This window comes from Aythya fuligula, chromosome 5 (assembly GCF_009819795.1).
Source record: "Aythya fuligula isolate bAytFul2 chromosome 5, bAytFul2.pri, whole genome shotgun sequence".
Taxonomy (NCBI): domain Eukaryota; kingdom Metazoa; phylum Chordata; class Aves; order Anseriformes; family Anatidae; genus Aythya; species Aythya fuligula.
The window spans coordinates 26,418,628-26,439,951 of NC_045563.1; the positions used below are offsets into that span (position 1 = coordinate 26,418,628).

At 47.2% G+C, this 21,324-nt stretch overlaps 1 protein-coding gene across 4 annotated transcripts in view; it reads left to right on the top strand.

The window, feature by feature from the left end:
* The first annotated feature begins 637 nt into the window (after nt 1–637).
* ESRRB (estrogen related receptor beta) overlaps nt 638–21,324 on the top strand; it is a 36,696-nt gene continuing 16,009 nt past the window's right edge. The window contains exons 1-2 of one of the 4 annotated variants that reach the window (XM_032188951.1): nt 638–1,047; nt 10,857–10,973. In XM_032188951.1, coding sequence (XP_032044842.1) covers nt 651–1,047; nt 10,857–10,973 — 514 coding nt within the window. In that variant the 5' untranslated portion in view covers nt 638–650. The remainder of the gene's footprint in view (nt 1,048–10,856; nt 10,974–21,324) is intronic. The other 3 variants (XM_032188954.1, XM_032188953.1, XM_032188952.1) reach the window with 3 other exon arrangements.

Below are 21,324 nucleotides of genomic sequence, written 5' to 3' on the forward strand. Positions count from 1 at the left end.
TGAAAGTTTAAGAAAAGCTTCTCCATGCAAAAGACTTATACTAGTAGATAGAAGAAAGATTAAGATTAAGCTGGAGGAAGCTTTTGATCAGATGATTTTCCTTCTGTTTCTGATCTCCCCTTTTAGTGATGTTAATGAAGGGAGGGAATGAATCCAACATGAAAATAACCCAAAGTCTTCTGTATTACAAATAAAAATCCAAGCTGAGCACATCCTTCTTGCAGGGTGTACTTGTGAGCTCTTTGCTTAGAGCCAGGGTGGGGCATCCTGAACTAATCGAGCATCTTTAATTTGGCCTGCTACAGAGAGGCTCTGTTGTTGTGGGGATACCTGGAGTGGGTGGATTGTGCCTCATCAGCACTGATACCCCTTCCCAGCAGTGTAAACTGTGGAGAGCCTGAAATTGTGATCTACGTGAATAGCCTTGACTTTCTCCTGGTGTGAGCTGGTGGGAAGCAGGAAGGTGTTTCATAGTGAGTTGTGATCATATCCCTGAGGAGAAGCACCTGTGTGGGGCTGAACTGCCTGAGCCAACTGGAGTTGAACTGAGGTGGGAAAGGGAGGGCTCTCTCTGGAGTGTCCAGGAGCTGCGTTTAGCCAGGAGGCCGCTGAGTGCTTTTGCTCTCTCTCTCTACAGGCTGCTCGGCAGAATGGCCACGGAGGAGCGGCACCTCTCCTCCAGCTGCGGGTCCTTCATCAAGACCGAGCCCTCCAGCCCATCCTCTGGCATCGACGCCATCAGCCACCACAGCCCGAGTGGCTCCTCTGATGCTAGCGGTGGCTACGGCATTGCGATGGGTGGCCACCCCAACGGCCTGGACTCACCACCCATGTTCAACGGCACAGGGATTGGCGGTGGGTCCTGCCGCAAGCGCTACGATGACTGCGCCAGTGCCATCATGGAGGATTCGCCCACCAAGTGCGAGTACATGCTTAATGCGATCCCCAAGCGGCTCTGCCTGGTGTGCGGGGACATTGCTTCGGGGTACCACTACGGCGTGGCTTCCTGTGAGGCGTGCAAAGCCTTCTTCAAGAGGACTATTCAAGGTACGGTGTACCACTTTTTGTTAGTCTTACTAAGGATCGGAAATTCCATAGGTGACTTTGAAATCCTCAGTGCATGTATGTGTAGACAAACTGCAGTGCGTTGATCTCCTTGTACAATTCACATATGAAGTATCTGTCTGTGTCCTGACTGCTAAATGCTTGCTGAAGATGCACACAGGTACAGGTACAACAGTGTAGCCAAAAGTAGAAGTGCATCCAGGCAAGCTCCAATATCCAGGTATGCTTGGGTGTACTTACATGAGCAGGCTGTGTGGGAGCATACATGTATGTGCCTAAACACACAAATACTCCCTATGTTTCCTACACTCTCTAACTGGGGAGAAATGAAAAGAAAAAGAAAAGAAAAAAAATAAAGGACAGAATAATTCACAAAAGTGCATTGGGTTTACCCAGCTGTGGTGGGTTGACTAGAGATAGGCATCTAGTGGATGAGCAGCTGTGAGAGTACTTGGCTGGGTTCAACCCACCACACCAGCACTCCCTTGACCCCTGCAAAATGAAAGAAATGCACATGTGGGGAGAGCATTCAATTTGGTTTTGTTCATTGACTGGGCCAGTCATGCCTGATTACATTCCGTCACTGGGGGTGTTCAGCTCTGGAGTGGACAGAGCAATACAGGGTGTGGTTCAGCCCAGATCTCTACAGAATCAACTATTTCTAGCTTAATTTCATAGGTTCCAGATGTGTTTCTTTACTGCTATCCAGCTGTGGAAATAATCACTCTGTATTGCTCCACTGAGCTTTCCTCTTTCATTATGCCAAGTGGAAGGCATGTTCATCCCTAGGGCATTGGCATCTACTCTCGCAGAGTTTCTGTGATTTGTCATTGTTGAATCTCCTGTGATTGAACTTTTACTCGTACTTCTAGCTGTTATCACAGACTGTCCCTTCTCCAGCACTTGAACCCATTTTCAGTGTTTCTCTTTGGCATGTTCAGGTACTAAAGCAGGAACAGGGTAGTACTCTGAAAGCAAAGCTCTAGGGACTTATTATAGAGGAAAATACCAAAAAACTAACCCCTCATAGGAGTGATACAGGAGCATCTGTGGCAGAGGAGAAGATAGGCTTAACCTAGAGAGAAGGAAAAAAAAAAAAAAAAAGAAACTAGGAAGTTTTGAAGAGTTTTCATAATAATTCAAAAGAAAGTGATGCAGAGAAACAGTAACTAGAGCCTGTATCAGCCTTGGTAATATGGCAGCTGACTTCATCCGAGGAAGGGAGGCTGCAACCCTCCAATCCCCTCTCCCCAGGACAGCCCTATCCTCCCTGTGGTTCCCTAATTGATTGCCTGTTAATGTGTAACAGACAAGGGAAGGAGGAAGTGGAGAGTTCTCTCACGCTGTCATCAGTTTGGGCTAGCAATGGAGACACCAAAATGCTTCAGTTCCCATGAGTGGGAGAGCCCGGAGTGCTTTGCTGAGGAGGAGCAATTGCAGCTATGGAGCTGAAGGCTGAGCCTGGGAGGAAATAGAGAAGGAAAAAAGTAGGGAGGAAATTGGGTAGGAAATAGAGCTGCACAGTTTGGCTGAGTCAAGAAAATGTTCGCAGAGTGGTGCTGCAGCGCATGATGTATTCAAACACAGCCCTGGACATGTAGGGGAAAGAGTTTAAGCATCACGTACAAGACAATGAGGCAAAAACATTTCCAAAAGGTATTCATTTGTCAACTGTAGTACATTCAGTAGAGGTATTAACTGTCTAGCTGAAGAAATGGGAAAATCTTCATCCAGGCTGCCCAATGTCTCTGTGGTGCTTGCAGATATGTGTGTTATACAGCTGCATTCCCTGATCATATCTTCATGTCTTCTTGTGGTTCTGGTATTTGGGAATGGTGTTGACTGAAAGATTTGTGCACAGGGAGGGAGCTCCAGGTGTTTTGGGGATGTAGTAGCTAAATTCGTCATCCAGCTCTTGTGATCTCGGACCAGCCACTCCACTTCCCTGTGCTTGGGTATTGAGATCTGGAAAACCAATTACTATTACAAGAGTACTTAATCTGTTGGCTCTACGTTTGGTACCTTTATTTAGCAAGAGCTGCTATAAAATGGTTCCTGGATGATTAGACTACCACAGCCTTATCTTAGATATCCCTGATCGTGAGGCAGAATGTCAGGTTAAGTTCCCCTCTAAACAACAGCTCCGTTCTCCCTCACCCCCTTTCGAATGACATAGTGTGTATTGTGGTTTTTTTTAGCTGCATTATCACGTGTAAAACCTACATGTCTTGAGACAGGAGGACCTTGCAACAGCCCCTCTGCCACAGCAGTGAAGAAGAACAGACACCCAAGCTGCAGACCTCTTTTGAATTAAAGTATGGCAGAGCCTGGCAACTCCCACTCACTTTCCCCCTTAGCCAGGGCAGTGATGGGAGCGAGATAGGCTGAAAGCTAGCAGGTACATGGCTGGTTATCTCCAAGGTCAGTACTACAGCTATGTTAGAGTTTTCCATCAGTAAGATTCCTCCAAAGAGCAGAATTTTTACCAAGTCAGAATTCCCCCAGGAAAATTTTGATGATAGGAGGAAAAAAAGAAGTCAGCAGGATCCAAACCAAGCTGAATTGGAACAGCTGGTTTTGCCAAACTTAAGCCGGGATCCCACACCACATCCTAATCTGCCCTGCAGGTTAAGAGGGGTCACGCCTGTGACATCTCTCCTGTTGTGTGATGTGACCCAAGGCAAGGATCAAGGCCTGGAAACCTGTGTTATCTCCAATTTGCAGCACTGGCAGTGCTTGAGATAAAAAGGCAAAAATCTGAGACCAGATGATAGCACACACCACTGGGCTGCAGGCCTTTCTCTCTGAACATGTCATTTTGTCCCCAGGGTGGACTTGCTGTGCTTTGGGGAAGAGTCAGAAACTTTAAATTGACTTGAAGCATTTTTGGTCAATTAGGCTGTCCAACAAAATTTGAGCCCTATTTTTCTATCAATGTATTGCTTTGTGAGAACTGTGCTTTGGGTCCCTATTAGATTCTAGGGGCAGTCTGCATTTACCTCCTTGATGCAGGTATCCTTTGTAAACACTGTGGCCACTGTGAGCATGTGGATGGTGCAGTCCAGCCAAGATAGGAGAGAACCTGAGTTTCAGGCACCTTGAAGTGTGCTGCTCTTGGTGCTTAAGGTAGGTGTGATTTGAAACCAAGAATTTCATATTAGTCAAATGAAATGGAAAAGGTCCGTTACAGGAAAGATAATGTGTTTTGGATGTTTCTGAATTAAAACTTTTTAAATTTCTATTCCATGGAAATCCTAACTAATCCTTTCATCCAAATTCAGGACAAGTGCAAATGCTGAATTTCTTACAGGATACATATTCTTAATCTAAGTATATTCATTCTTGAAGTAGTTTGTTCAGTAGATAGAACATAATATATAAATCAAATATATTGTCATTATCTTTTGTTCATCAGTCGTTATAACTGGTGAGTAGTTACCTTTTCTGAATATTAAGCTAATAACAGTGCTATGTAACCATACGAGCCCTTTATTATTCAACATATTCATGATTACCCTTCATCTATTTTTCATTTTTAAATAGAAAAAAATTAAGGCTTTTTCTAAAATGACCCATTAATATAAAATAAAATCTTAAAATTCAGCAAAATAAATCTGAATTAAGATTTCACCCTCTGACCTTTGTGAATCGGCTCATTGCATGCTTGGAACTCATACCCATATGGTGATACAACAGAACTTGCAAGCATTTGTACTGGGGAGAACTGGTTTTTGGAGAGTCTGAGAGAAGAGACATGCACAATCGTTTTCTGAGTGGGCAGGTTGTGTATCAGGTAAAGTGTCTGCATCTGTGGATTCCCTGCTTGAGTCTTGCAAGCTTCTTGTAGTGTAGCTCCACAGCTGCTGTGCTGAGATGCCCTTACACCAATAAGGGGCTTAACATGTGGATAATGCAGCTCAGAAGATTTGCGGGGATTTGTAACAAAATCCATACTCTTCTAGGGCCTCCTGATTGTTGTTGTAGTGGTCACCATGGCTGCTGGGAAGGTAGGAACAGCTGAGAGAGTTTGCACATCTTCCTGAGTGGAAGTGTGTTTCTGTCCACAGGAGCAGAAAAGGGCCTGTGAGATGCAGGAGGGAGGTTTGCATCCCTGCAGTAGAGGCCATGGCGGTCAGGCCCTGTCCTGTCCCTTCGTCCTTCTCAGAAATGTGCCTGCTGCTTCTCAGATGGGAGTTCACAGTTGAAACACAGGAGGTGTTCTAAGCTTTCCAAAAGCTTTTGCAACATAACCAGAAGCAGCATGGTATATCTAGGATCTGATGCTTAAGTGCTGTTTATTATCACAGCCCTAGCACTTGGAGTCAGAAAACTACCTCCAGTCCAACTCAGCTCTGTTTTGTTTAATCTTAGCCTCAGTGCATCTGCAGAGACTGCTCTGTGCAGAAGGATCTGTTCTCTGAACCTTTGGTAAATAAGGATTTCTGTGTCAGAACCCCAGTGTCTGTGAGAAAGCACATCAGGCTTAGAAAGATGTGTGCTGCCAGCAGAGAGCCCTGGGGCACATCTGCACCCACTTGCAGGCAGGAGAATGACTTGAGTCAGGCTGTGCAAATGTCTAAGTCCTTTTGCATGGAGCAGAAGCCAGGTGTGCCACCCTGAGAAGGTGAACAGTGCCGGTGTTAGACCTGTAGCTAGCCCCATTTGCTCACACAGTGTTAAGAGGCTTGGCCCTGTTATTTCAGTTTTAATTATGTGAAGTAAAATTTTGGTTAATCCAAGCACCAGCCCAGGCTGTGGTATACACAGATACTACACAAATACTAGGCTTTTTTTTTTTTTTTTTCCTCTCAGAAAATGGGAGCATCCACTGATGCTTGCATATGCTTAGGCACCTAGGTCAGGAGCATGTTCCTGGAAGCCCAGGATAACCCTTCTGAAAATCAAGCCTGTTGTTCAGGTGCCTATATAGAGACGTACAGGTCCAATATTAGAATCCCTTTCCTTAAAAATTGTGGCCTAAAAAATAACTCCTCTCACCTCGCTCAGATCGTTGGAGAGATTTTCCTCTGATTTTCACAACACACCTGTCCTCACATCAGGACTCAGACTATAATGTCTCTGTTAATATAAGCAGAAGGTAATAGAGAATCCACTGCATGCATATTATCATATGTGATAATATAATAGTGCTCTGCACTCGCTGTGGGCCATTTTACAGTTTTCAGGTCCCTTTTCACTGGGATACCTAAATGACAAACTTGCCCTTGGAAGTGGAGATAAAAAGGATTTGGACCAAATTTTGGGGGTACTGAAATAAAAGGAGGTAATGACTTGTTGAGAGGTTTGGTTGCTTTCTCCTGCAGACTGTCACATGCAGCTCTGACATGGAGGCACTGTACTGACTGCTTGATGGGACTTCCCTAAACCTATGGTATTTTGCAAGCAGTTCTTGGGGGGGGAAAAAAAAAAAAAAAAGAAAAAAAAAAGGTGGGGGATAAAATGAAACAAATGCATGAGCTGAGAAGGCTATGAGATGGATTTCCCTGGGAATTACAGCTCTCAGTCCTCTGGCTGTAGGGTGCCAAAGGAGAGTAGCACCACGCTGCTGGTTACAACCTGCAGTGTGCTGCATCAAGTTGCTGGGGTAAAAAGTGTGACTTTTTGTCTTGGGTGAATAGAATTTGGCACTTAGCAGCAGTTATCTCCAAATATGGTCTTCTCCGTGAAATTTGGGAAAAGCTACAGTGATGTTTCCCAATGAAACAGAGGAAAGGAGAGGTCCATGTGCAGCATTTCAGAGCAGGATGGAGCATGCAAGGAAAGGAGAGGAGAGGGAAAGAATGGTGAAAGGGAATGGACCAGAAAGAGAGAAGAACCCGAAAGAAGAATTGTTTGTTTGTTTCAAAAAGCAGAGATTGAAAAGGTTTTAGCTCTAAAGACTTTCATGGTTACTTCTGTTTGATCTCTCCTGAGTTCCTCTGTATAAGCTGGAGAAGGCTTTATCAGAAGGCAGAATGAGCGAGTAAGGTGGGGAGCAGCTTGTGCTTTCAGTGCTATAATGATTTTGAGTTCATCTCCCCTGAGGAGCCCTGTCCATGACCTAAGCAGGAGCTGTGGGGGATGCTACCACATTCCCCAGTTCTCGTCTTCCAGACCTGCCCCTTCCGGAGAGCTACGGTGACCACGGGGTCTCTTGGATAACCAAGTTCTGGAGTGCAGTTTTCAGGTGCTCCTATTATGTGTACACTGGAAATTATGTTCCAAAATGTTTAACAGTCAAAGGTCCCCATTTTACAGAAAATAGGGTAATTTTGCAGTTCTCCAGCATAAAAAACATGATCTATCACTTTAATAGTCCTTGGCTGTTCCTTAGCATCTCTCATCTAAAGGCTTTAAAGTGCAGTTAGACCTTAATGAATCAAGACTCACGATCCCCCCAGAAGGTAGGTTTGGTGCTCATTTCATTTTGCAGATGGGAAGCCTAAGACAGAGAGAGGAAGTGATTTGCCCTCCAAGGCTACATATGAAGGCTAGAGCAACTCCAGACTCTGATCTTGTCACCAGCCACTTGTGGTTTTTTTTGAAGACATTTTTTAAGGTTAATCTTGCGCAGTGGCATCAGGGAGGTCCTGGCAGGTTTTTCAGACCAAATGTAAATATTGCCTAAATCAAGGAACACTCTTCTAATAAATGACAGTTCAAAGCAAGGCCATGTCTGTTAGATTATCCCATTTTCTGCCCTTTCCTTCTGGGTCACATAATCACACACAGGCTTACCCCACATTTACACTCATGTAGTACAGGCTTGTCTCTGTGAGCCCTTGTGCACAGAGACCCTTCAGCAGGGCCTGGCAGCACCCTGAACTGCCTCAGCAAAGGGGGAGCTCTCTCCGAGCCCCCTGTGCCGGCAGCCGGGCAGGCGGTGTGACCGCCAGCCGCTGGGAGGCTGCTGGAATTTCGATGAGTTAATCTCATCACTTTATCACAGGGCACTTACAGAAATTACAGGGAGCTGTGAGCAGTGCGCTGTGCTGGCAGCCGGCCCCAGGAACCATAAAAGAAATTGAGAGACCAGAAAAAAAAAAAGTCAGAGAAGTTTGTTAAAGTTTTGGAGACGATAGTTTTCTTGGATGAGCTCTGCTTGGGTAATGCTGATTGTGCCTTCCCTGGTGATGTCCCTGCTTCCTGCAAAAATGGCAGGTATCGCCCCCAGCTGTAGCTTTCCATCCATGCAGTGCAGGGCACATTTGGAGGCTGGTATAAAGTCCGTTTGCTTTTGCAGCTTTGTCTTGTGTGAAGGGGCTCCCTGGGCCTCGCCTCTAGCATGTACCCTTGTAAAGAGCGCTGTAAGACACAGTTGCTGGTGCCTTCTTCCTTGGGACAGTGTACAGTGTGTGTGGAAGGGACACACAAGCCTGTGTTGGATGCAAAGGCAATATGATGTGCCCAGAGGGATGTCCCACCAGTGTTAGGTCTGTTTTTTCACCTTTGTGTACTAGCAATCCCCATGGATGTTGTGCTATGCGGTGGCCACTGCACTGCCACTGGGAAGGGGAGCCTGCCCAGTGCCTACCCTCATCTGGCTCTGCTGCTTTAGCAGGTGTGATCCCAGCACCGAAATGCCTTTGTGAGCAGCATACTCAAGTGTGTGTATGGTACCCCATACCTACTCTGACACCATCACAGTTTAGTTGTGATGTAGGCTTCCCAGTGCTTTGTCAAGGAGAGGCATGAGGATGTTGGAGGATCTGCCTGACTAAGTAGAGTGACCTTGAACTGCTGGAGAGGGCTGTCATTGCCTCCGGATACTCTAAGGGCTTAGTGTCTTTGGCATAGTGCCTGTGTTAGGAGGCAAATTTTTTTACCTTGGGACCAACAAACATGAAATCTCATAGCTCTCCAGAACTCTGGTCCTGGCTTTGGTGTGCAAAGTGGACACTGAAACTTAGGAAAGACTTTCCAAAGTTAGCCTGTGATTAAGTTTTATCCCAGGTTTGTTCCTGCTCTCTCTCTTCCTGTGTGGGAGACAGCAAGTATCAGATCTTGAGGTCAGGGCCTGTGTACTCATGGGTCTGTAAGGTGCTGGAGCTCTGTGTATAGAGCAGGGATTTGTTTATTGCCTTGAGATCAGGCCTGAATATGTTTCCAGCTGAGAACCTTGATACGTTGTTGGCTATTGAAATTCAAGTGCTGCACAATGACAAAATTTAGTCTGAATGGAAGCAACTCATGCAGCATTCCCTGTTCCTGCAGACTGACTGTGTTTTGGGCACAGAGGAGCAATGGAGAGAAATGGGATGGCTGGTCTGGAGCTGAGGGTCAAGTTGCAGGTCTTTTGACAAGGCAGGAGGTAGGGGGTACAAGGTTTGTAACTACCAGGCAGGCAATGTTTATGCTTTGAGAGTTGTGTGCTTCTGGGGTTTCAAGGGGCCAAGAATAATGAGATAAATCAAATGGTGCTTCCTTCCTTTTGGATCCACGCCCTTTTAACTCAGATGCTCAATGGGCTTTCCAACTACTTAGCCCCAAGGTCTAATCACCACTCCCAGAGAGTGGTATGTACTACATGTTGGTCTTTATGCAGACGAAGGAAGCGTCTTCCACAAGAGCATAGAAATCCACTGCCAAAGTAGGAACAAAACTCAAGTATCCTGTCCTGGTGCTACTAAACTCTGATCTTCCCTTCTAATCTGATGGTATACGAAGTCCAGACTGTGACCTCTCTGTTCCCTCCTACAGCTCTGACTGAACTCTTGAATCTCGATTTCCAGTATCTGAACCACCAAAACAACCATGCTGTTGAGCTGATTGTAGAGTTTAGAAAGCTTTTCAGGAGCTGCTTCTTTTACCTAGCAGCCAGACTGTCTTAAATACATTGTCGTAGTCAATGCATCATTGTCAAGCTTTCTTGACAATCTTCAAAGTGAATGGAGGATAGGGACAGCTGTTTCTGTTTGTTGTCTTCTAGGACTAAATAATCATTGGATTACTCATGATTCAGTGTACTTCCAATTATGTCCTCAGATCAGGACCCTGCATCCATGTTTCAGTTATATACTTGGCTTATGATAAAATATGATGTGACCAAAAATAAATTTTGGATGCTTCTTTTCCTGTTTTGTCTTGGAGGCAGTGTTGTGAAGCGATTGTAAATGAAAGGGAATGAGGAAAGAAATGCTGATTTTTCTCTGCAAAGGGATGAGAGGCAGGTGCACAAGGATTCATAAAGTAAAATCTAAAAGATGTGCATTCATTTTACAGGACATCTTATCCATCTTTCTCAATCACTGCTTCCCTGCTACCTTTAGGGTGTCATCTGACAGGAGGAAGCAAAGGAGAAAATGCTGCCTCCGAGCTCCCTGGTCCCCTGAGCAAGGCAAGAAAGGACAGGTGACATCCATCCCACAGATGTTAAGCAAGACGGGCAGGAAGGGGAATGTTGCTAATATCTGGATTGCTCCCCCTCCCAGCCCTGGGCTCCAGGGAACAGGCCACATTATAACTAACGCAGCACAAGGACTGATGATGTGCTGGACACAGTGTGCCTGAAAGCCAAGCACTGAGTCAGCCCCTTGGATGGACAGGTTTCTCCCAATACTTACAGCAATATTGTTTTCTGTTTTGTTTTGTTTTCTGAAATGTGTTCTGACAAGTAGTGCTGGGCTCTCAAAGAGCCATCACAAGCCAGCTGTGGTCTTAGTGTGTGTGTGTGTATGTGCGAATGAGTAAGCAAACTTACAGACTGATGGTGTTGGGAATATTTGGGCTCTGCAGCCTGTCCCTGGATCAGTGAGGAGAACATGGGTGACCATCTCTGTGTTTGATTGCAGGGAATATTGAATACAGCTGCCCGGCCACCAATGAATGTGAGATCACGAAACGGAGGCGCAAGTCCTGTCAGGCCTGTCGCTTCATGAAATGCCTCAAAGTGGGGATGCTGAAAGAAGGTAAGACAGAGTCAGATTCAGAATCGCTGTCTGTCCTGGCAGCAACTGGATCCAGGCCTTGCAGGATGCCATAGAATAACTACACACTTGCCCTCTCTGACTTTTCTAGAGTATTTCTTTACGAGACTTTTACAAGAGTCAGGATCACCAGTGACCAAGAGGGCAGTCCAGAGAGGAGAGTGGTTCTAGTCAGCACCCTTGTGCTGGGATATTACTTCCAGCATCAGAGCAAATTTGACAAATAACTAGAAATTGGCTGTGCCAGACTATTTGATTTCCTGAAGGAACCCCATGCTGGAAGGTGCTGATCTCCTTGCCCTCCAGGTCATTTTGCAGTGTTGGGAAGGAGAGGTTCTTGCTTGATCATGACTGAGTTGGCTGGGTTGTGGAAGGGAAGGATGGAGTTAATGCAGAGCTATGGCACAGCGTGCTGCAAAGGTATACCAGTATTCCCACTCAGGAGACTTTCTGAAGATGGTGGCGAGCACAGGTTTGTCTGGGAGCTGTGGGTCGTCTGCCCTGCATGCTCAACCTGCATTGTGCTGAGCCTATTGATCTGTTCAGTATTCTCTGAGCAGTGTTCAGCTTCTTTCTTGCGCTGCTTTTCCTCCCTTCCCCCCCTTGCCTCCCCAGTCCTTGTCCATTCAAGGTGAACCACAGGGAATTCAGTGGCAATTAAACACATTCTTATGGATTGACTTTAAAGCTTTGTTTCCTTTGGGTCCCTCAGGGAGAGGCAGCGAGAGGAGGAGGGGGGAGGAAGAAGAGTTGTGTGTAACCCTCTGCATTGCCGCGCCTGGCAGAGCATGGTTCCCTCAGTTTAGCGACAAGGACCAGCAGCTGGCTGTGGTCTGCGCAAGTCCAGCATGCTGGAGCCAAGATGCCAGCACGCAGCGTGCTTCCAGGTCGTACCATTTTAGCAGCTGGTGATGAATTGCACGATGTCACTTGAGCGTGTTCTGCTTCGCACTGGCGCTCTCTCATTTCTTGAGAGGCAAGTTGATGGCAGCCACTGTTGTTAAGAATGTAGATTAGATGTTAAACCCTGTCCCGTGCTTTGATGGATGTATAGTTTCTGTGGGTAAATAACTTCCTGCTGGAGCACACCAGGTATCAAGGGGAGGAGATGCAGACTTCTATAGTCTGGCATCCCTCACGGGGGTGTAGAGGTGATAGACAGAGGATCTTGATCTACTGCTGGGAGGGAGGCACCTGCTTTTGGAGTTAGAGAGGGACTGCTGGAAACCAGCTTCTCTGCATGTGGTAGCTCTGGGGTGGTGTAATATCTCCTCACCCACACACCAGTCCATGCTAGTGACACCGGTTTTAGTGGGAGTGCAGATTGGTAATGAGAAAGCCTGTTCATACGAATCCCATAAAACAACCCTAGAAGTATGATATGGCTCCAGACACCCTGCAGAGCAGCAGCATAGGTCCAGGTATGCTCACTGCCCAGCATCCATGTAGTTGAGCATCTCAGAGGTGGCAGCTGAGGGAGCAGAGCTGCAGGAGCCCATTCTGGCCTGTCTGACTGCGGCCAGGACAACCTCTGCTCCCAGTTGTATGAGTGCAACACCGCCCAGAGCAGGATCTGAACAGTGGCTTAGCCTCCAAGTTGTATGAAAACCGTTAACTCCTTGCAGACCAGAGGTAGGCTGTAAGGCAATGCAGGTTCACTGACACCATGCTGTGCCTGAACTCCTGAACCCTAGGGGATACTACCCACAGCAAACTGAAATTTGACTCTTGAGGCTGCTTTTGTGCTGAAGTGTCTTTAGTTATTCATATAGGGATTGATTGAGCATCATTAAAGCCACTAGGGAAGGGTGGTTTGCTATTGATGTTAGTGTATCTGTGATCCTGCCCATAATATTTAGAGCTGTGGAATATACAGTGTAAAGATTTATTGATAGCAGTGGGATGCAAGAACATGTGACAATATCAAGGGAAGCAGAAGAGCCTACAATAGCGATCCATGAACAGGAGTCTTGTGTCCTAACACTGAGTGGTCAAGTGATGTAGGACATGCTTCTTTTTCTTTCTTTCTTTTGCTCAGTTTCCCCAGCTGAGAAATAAGGGTTATATTGCTTTGCAAAATGATCGTGAAGACCGATTAGTTAACTTTAAGTGAAGCCTGGTGGAAGCACAAAGTATTAGTATACAGTATTGAATCAATACACATCTTTAAAAGCAAAATCCAAAAAGGAAGAAAAATGGTTTCACAGTCTTCGGTCTCCACAGAGCCAGGAGTTTCTGGAAAGAACAAATCCATAATTGTTTGACTTGCTCAAAAATGCAGAATTGACAAGGGATTTTGGATTAGAAAAGGTTCATTGTTTTTTTTCCATCTCTGATCTGTCATTCTGTTAGTTCATCCACCCCTTTATTTGCCAGGGCAACAGTGTTCCCTGCTGTACGTTTCTAGTAGTTTGACCATTTAAAAAAATCCCTGATGCTTTGGCTTTCCCAGAGAGCCTACCCTGCACTCGTTAGGATAAGATGTGTCTTGATGTGCAAGCTATGATACGTGTTTTTTTTTCCTTTCAGTAGTTCCCCTTCCTATTTCTCCTTACCCTTGATTTACCTCTCATCTTCCTTGGGTTCATCCATGGCAGAAGGCTGTCAAGCCAGATTCTTTCTCCTGCTTGATTGCCGGGAGTTTTGGGAAAATTGTCTTGTGGCTAAATGAGCGGTCTGGAAACTGATTCCTCTCTTGCCACATTTCTCCTTGAGGTCCTTGTCATTGGGCTGGTAACTTACTGGCAACATTTCTGGGTAATGAAACTGTCCTTACTCTGAGGAAGAAGAGTATGATATTCCATCAGTACCTAGTTCAGGGCTTCATGATTTCTTCTTGGTAAGAGATGAAAGATTTTTCTGGTGATTGTCCTTATACATGATGCATGTCCCACATTCTGCTTGCTGGGCATGCGGTATGAGTTTGTTTTTAGGAAGGGGGCACCAGTATTCAAACATGTCAAAAACCATGCAGTGATGATTCCAAGCCTCTCCCTTACTCCTGAAATGCTCAGCTGGGTTCAGTGGGAGCAGACTTAGGTCCTTCCATGGGGAATGTGCGTTAGGGTCACCAGGCATGTTCTCTCCTTGCACATGGGCTGCAGAGGGGCAGAAGGCTGGCTGTCACCCTGTAAGGACTGGGCAGACTGCCCCTAGTGCAGAGGTGCAGGTTGTTCGGGCAATGCCAAGTGAATGAGGATCAGGGCAGGAAGAGAGCCGATGGAGCAATCAATAGGTGTCTCAGATATCCAGGCCACTTTCTTTAAGAGATCTCCGATCAATGCATCGCAACGAGGGAGCTGCACGGACACCAGAGCTGTGCTGCTGTCTCAGGTTCTCCAGGCATGATGCTGCAGGGCAGGCGAGACTCACTGGGGGAAGCAGCAGGCAGAAAGCTCTGCCCGCAGAGCCCAGCTGCCCTGGATGCCCAAGGTGCTGGTCCATCTGGCTGCCTGTCTCTTGCTTTCCCCTTCCATCTGGAGCGTGTCAAACTTGGAGGCTGAGATTCCTGCAGATCCCAGTTGCAGTGCCCCCGTGGAGAGGTCTCGTCCCTAGAAAACCCACGCTCTGCTGTTCTTGGCCTCCCTGAAGTGCCACCCTGCAGGCAGAGGGAACTGAGGCATCTCCACAGCTTTGTCCAACCGAAATGTGTGGTCTCCTGTTCTGCAGGAATCAGGAAGACCTGAGCAACCTGTGTTACTGCTGTCCCCACATGGAGATGTTATCTACAAGGATTCGAGGCAGTGGGGATGGCTTGTGAGGGAAAGTGTCTCTGCATCTTGCACAGAAGAGGCATTTTTGAGAGATGGGCATCCCTGTCTGCTCCCAGCACTGTCTCATGCCCACAATGGCCTAAGTGTAGCTTTTCAGCTCTGGACTCTACAGCGTAGGTCTATGTCTCTCTGGCTCTCTAAGATGATGGATAGAGAAATTTCAGTGATTTGGCAGGTCTCTTTTAAAACCTCAATATACCTTGTCAGGTATAGGGAGAATATACCCTTGCCATTCACGCTCTAGCTACCCATGGCCTTTCTGTTCTACAGCAATTTGCTTGTCATCAAGAGGTGGATGTAATTTCAGATGACACATGGCTTTTTTAAGTGGGCTCAGACATTTGATTTTGGATGTTGGCTGGTTAAACATGACCTCCCAGCCTTGCCTTCCACACCTCTGCTGCCTCTCTGAAGTCACAGTCCTGTGTGTCACCTTGCAGAACCATGATCCAGGCAAGGACACGGTGGGGGCAGTGATGTTAATCCTTCCTTTTGTGTTAATCTCTTGAGAGGGAAGTGTTTTGGGGACACGGGAAGAGAGGTGGGATATAACAGGTGAGGTGCAATGGGATGTCAAGGCTCCTCGATACAGAGCTCCTCCTTGGATGGAAATGACAAATGGGCAATACTGGACATAACAAATCAACATCAGGGTGCCATTGTAGCCCAACATCTGGAAGGATTCTGGGCAGCTTTTAGGAGGATAACAACTGTAGAAGTTCATGAGCATACCAACCATCATCTGGGCATGTGGTTCTTTACAGTTTTGGAAGCCCTGCAGACTGTTTTCTTCAGTGGATTCCCACATATAATGTTTCTGCAGCTATGTTGTTCCCTGTTCTGTGGAGCAGGAAAGGAACTTAAAACAGCGTGATAATTCCTGTGCTGCCCAAGTCCCTGCATCTCTGAATGTTGGGGGTGGTCCCCACTTCAATGCAGAGATGATGGAGCATGGAATCAACAGACTTCCAATGCGGCTGTCTCTTGAATCCTTGTTGCTACTTTAAAGACCCTGGCTGATTAGGAAAGCCTGTAGCCCGTGGAACATCCCTAACAAATAGTCCTAACTCTGCAGTTTCCCTTACAAGCTACAACCAGTGGCTGATGTCGCAAATGCTTCCCAAGGAAACAAATCCATCACCTCTGGGCTGGCCTGGCTATGTGATTGTACAAATTGAGTGCAGTCGTTTAGTATCTGAACAACGGATTCCTACCACTGGCAATCTCAGTAACTTTGCCTTCATTGCTCACTGAAACTGAGGTAACTGAATCAACAGTGGAGCTCCTTTTTAGCAACATAACTAAATGGAGGGTGTTTCATTTCAGTTTTTAAGTGTCAGAATCTCTCAATGGAGCAAAGTGTTTCCAGCAAGCTCTCCCTCCTGCCCCCATCCCTGCTTCCAAACCATGTGTTCTCGAAAAGATATTTGATTTCAGTGAAAGCTCAGCTGACGTCCCTGCAATATGCTCGGGTTCTTGCTTTGTGCTTCCTGGGAAGGGATGAGGGCTCCTCCGGGGACTCTGGGTAATTGGGTTAGTGGCCAGCTCATGTCAGGAAATTAAAAGGCAGCCCTGATCAGGTTGCTGCTGCATGGGATTTAATGGCTTTGTATTTATAGAGTATTCTGCCTCCAGCCGGTGCCAGAAATATCACTATTGGAGGCATCCAAATGAAAAAAAAAAAAAAAAAAAAAAAAGAGAGAGAATGAAAAATGATTTTTCCTTCTCTAAAATGCCCCTGTGTTTAAAAACAGACAGGCAACCTCCCCATTCTTTGAAACAGGATCTCCAGGTGCAGTGAGTGGCATCCTGATGTCTATATCTTCCACACCCAGCTATTTTCCAAGGCATGAATTGAGCATTTGCGATGCGTCTGGAATTGGGCTTGGTGGTGGTGTGACGCAGAGCATGTGATGCCTTTGGCAGGGCAGCGGTAAATCTCCAAAGAGGCTTCCAGTGGATGGGCTGTAATAAAGCGTGTGTTAGGATGATGGCACTTGGTGTCTCTTTTCTGATCACATCACTGGTGCATCGTGGACTCTCCCCATACCTTCTGGCACTTCCATTGGGTTATCAGTCTGTCTAGTTTGGTTTCCTCCATTCCTTTTGAACCATTGATCTGCCTAGATGAGTCCCCATGGTTCTTGCTATAAGTAAATCTCTGTTCTATCAAACAAGCAGTTCAGACCTTTGATGTACAGCAGTGCAGATTCAGAGAGGCATCACCTCTACACAGGTATATGATAAACGCTGTGTACTCCATCACCAGAAATTATGCTTAGTACTTTTATAACATGTACAGAAAAGGAGAAGCTGATAAAAAACACAACCATTTAAGGATCTTTAGTTGCCAGCCATCATGCTACAAACTTATAGGCAGTTCTAACAGTGCAGTAAGTGAGATCCTTTGAGGTAGCCAGGAGCAGATTGGGACTGGATGTATGTCCCACTGCTCTACAGTAACCTGAGGCATGTGCACGACCATTTTCATGGGCTCTGGTGACCTACATTCACCAATGACTCAGCTCGGCTGAGATTCTCAATCCCCTTTTCTCATCTACCTGAGAAGACTGCACTAGCCCTTGGGCTGCAGGGTATCCTGGGGGAGGTGGGGTATTTACTCAGAATTGCCCAGGAAAGCTGTTCTATTTTAAGAATTAAATATTAGCTGGATGCTAGTTCTGAGTATTGGAAAAATCACTGCTGAGGTGAGAGCTTCAGGAGAGCAGTTATGGCTGCAAGGCCTAAGCAGAGCTGTGCTGTGAGGCCTGGCTGAAGTGGCAGCACGCTGTGTTGGTGGGCCTGAGGATCCCCCTGCAGACCTCTGTCACAAGTGGGCCTCTCTCCACACATTGGTGGGGGCCTCTCCACTGTCACAAATCTAAAAATTTGGTTCTTAGCCCATGCTTAGGCTCCCTTACCTGCTCCAAAAGGTTTGCATTCTCTACCTAAATAGACTAAAATAAGAAACTGAGCTAGGGAAAGCATTGGTCTGACCCTGCAGGGCATTTATGAGGTTCCCCTGATAGTCGGTGGAGAGAAATATCTGTCATCACTCCTCCTCAGGTGAGCGTCTGGAGGGTGAGGCGAATGTGGATGTGCCCGCTTCTCTCTGTTGCTTGTCAAAGGAGCCCAAATGCACAGATGAAAATTGTTAAAGTCTAAAGTAAAGTGAGTCAAATCACACCCAGGCATAAAACACCCCTTAGGGGATTTAGTTCTGAGCACTGTGTCTTGGAGAGTGAGTGGGGCTGGAGCTTTGCCATCTTTTAGGTCCTTTTGTGAAAGTCATCCATGGTCTTTTCCTGGCAGGTGCATGCCTGTGTCTTCTCCTTTCACACAGTGCCCCTCAGCCTGCTGCTGTGGGGGTGTTGCTGTTGTGGGCAATAGAGCGAGCCGCTGTCCTGCCTCAGACTGGTTAGAGGGCTAGGAGGGGAAACCATCAAAGCAGATTTGCATGGACCCTGAACACAAGGTGAGAGTGTGATTGTGGGGGTTACTACAGAGAGCTGAACAAGGTACTAAAGTATTCTTTGTTCCCATCTGCCCTTGAAGCCCTTCTTAATTCCTGTGTTGTTTTTTTTTTTGCTGTGATTGGGGGTGAGGTTGAGGGGCAGCAGCATGGGAAGGAAACTGTACGTTTTAGGGACAACAATGGCTAGTGCTGCAGAGACAGTGGAGGAGGAGAAGGCTTAGTTCACAAGCTGTGCGGGTTACACCAGAACCAACCACCTGGGATGTGCAGCTTGTGTGTGAGGGTCAAGGGCACCTTGTGTCGCTGCTCCAATGCACGGACAGCCTCTGGAACCAGGTATATCATCAGACATTACAGGGATAACCTGTCCCTCCGAGTCTAGGGACTCTTTAGCCAGGTGGGCAGGAAAGGAGCTTTTCTACATAACTAGTACATCCCTGAAAATATCAAAGGGAGAGCAATCTGCAACATCCTGCTTGACCTGATCCAATCTTTCTGTAGGCCCTTATAACACAGGAGATGGATTTTCTGATGCCACAGCCCCTCTCCCCAGGCTAGTTCCCCACCCTCCTGCTGCAGGTGTCACTCCCAGGCTTGTTGACATGCACCACACTAATCACAGGGTTTTTCTGGCCATGCTGACCTGTGACCCCCAAGTCACTTTCCTAGATTACAGATGAGTTGGGGAATTGCACCAGTCATCTGCCAGGAGATTTTCCAGGGGCTGGCATCCTTTTGCAGCAGCTCAAGAGCCTAATGGTATGTACAGGACTTCCCCTCCTATGCTGGAATCTCAGAGTAACAAAAGAGAGCTTAGGTTACAGCTTCTCCATCTTCTTTTTAGACAGTCCCACTTTTCCCCATCGTCTATTTCTTTCCCCATCTTAGCAAGCCTTTAGTTGCTCTGTTTCTTTGATAGGTCTCCTCCTGGCTCACTCCTCCCATTGCCACATCCTTTTGTCTTTCCTGAGGTTCAGAGCAACAGGGGAGAGGGAACACCTTGGTCACAATACTTCTCCCTTCCAGCTTCCTTGGGCAGTGCCAACCCCTGGGCTTCAGACTGCAGCTCCCGGGGACAGAGGTGTCTCTGTTACCTGCAGAGCACCACCCCAGCCCAGACTCCAGGAGAGCAACCAGGCTGGTTGATGCATTGATGCAGAAACTGCAACGCAAGGTATAGGTGGGCAGTGGGCACAGGATCTGGCTGGTGTAACAGGGAAGCTGGGCAAAAGCAGTCCCAGGGACATTGCTCCTTGGCCAGTGCTTGTCCTGTGTTCCCTTCAGTCGTGTCCTTCTCGGTCTAGACACACATTGTACTGTGCAAAAACCCTGTAGCTTGGCTCCTCTGTTAGCTCTTTTGGCAAGATGGATCTTTCTGTTCCTATCAATTCATAGGCATGTGATAGGACTCGATGGAAAGTGAGGTGAGGCTAGTAATTTGACACGACAGCTGATATTGGGCCTAGACTGCATTTCCCAATGGCCAGACCTCAGCTTCACAGAGCTTTTAAGATTATTTTTAGTCCCCAGAAAATAAAAGAGAAACTAAACCTGACTCTGTGTGCTGTTGCCTCTGCATACTCGGCTATTTTTACTTCCGACAGACTGGGCCTAGCTCCAGCTTTTAAAAAAAGCTGGAATTATTTTACTTCCATTAAGAAAAAAAACCCAAAGCCTGATGTTATCAAGTCAGCAAGGGGACATCTGATCCCAAAGCTGTCGGGCAGACATCTCTCCGAGGGGCATGTCAGAGAAATGAAGGGAGCTCGAACAGATCAGCAGATCAGCTCTCCCACTGCAGAGGCTCGGTGCTGGCACAGACCTCTCCGCACGAGTGCTTGGAACACGAGTGGCACCCACAGGACGCTTCGAAAACTGACAGCCCTCCCCCAGGCGGGATGCTGAGCTGAGAAGTCCTGCACCAGCCCTGGGTTTGCCCTTCTCTCTGTAGGTGGGCTCAGGCAGGCTGGGGAGCTATCAGCGTGCCACCGGTGAGCTGGAACCCGATCCCTGTGGTGGACACAGGGACCAGCTCCACACCTCACTCACATGGGGTGGCAGGGCTGTTCCCCGCAAAGGTAAGGAGGTTCCTTGCATCACGGGAATGGGAGAAGAGGGGATGTTTCCAGCACAGATAGCCTTCATTTCTGAAGAAGCAGCTGCCAGAAAGTTAGGTTATAATGGGGTGGTACTTCCCAAACCTAGCCCTGTACTGTATCACCTCACATCATGTATGTGAGCGCTCCTGTTTCCACTGTTCTAGCTGCCCCTCCTCGCTGATGGTGTCAAGAAGGGTGGTCCAGCAGTGCCTGTCGTGGTGAGTTTTGTAGGATGAGTGTCTTCTCTCCTGGGAGTTGGACAGCTGTTATCCACGTGAGAAATGGGTTTGTGCAGGAGCTGTAGGGCAACTGCTTTCTCTTGCCGTCGTCTTGTCAGGCTGTGGCACCAAACCCGTTCTTAGTCTTCAGTATGGACCGGCCGCATGCTGTACCTTCCAGTTAAGGCACAGGTGGCTGCATGTTTGGTGTGAGATCTGCACCTGGGATTACAGTGTATGTACCACCCAGCCTTGCTCCACCCCTGCCTTTCATCTCCCTTCTCCCCCCCTCGCTTCCATTCGTATCTCAGTTTATCTCCCACTCTGTTTCTTCACTCGATGTTTCCCCTCACACTGCTTCTCTGAGCTACCCACTGTGCCTCCCCACTCTGTTTTAACATCCCGTAGTGTGTCCCCTTTCAGAGCTGCATTATAACCAGCCCTCCCCGTCTTAAATCAACCGCTGAGCAAATCATAGAGCAGCCGGCATTAATGAGCCACCTGAATACCACAGCTCAGTATCAGACCCTGCTTTTTGGCTGTGCCCTTTCCTGCCATCTGAACATGACCCAGTAGACTGTCAGATCTCTAGGGAAGGGCTTTGGCCTTGCTGCTCACCTCTGGACTGTTGCAGTCAGGGACTCAGGTTGAAATGCTTTTATTTGCTATTGCACTCAGCAGCGGGCACTGGGATGTGCTACGTAGGGGTCAGCCCGCTCACTGGCTCTGCGGCTGGAGCTGATGATGGCAGGGTACAGCAGTGGCTCA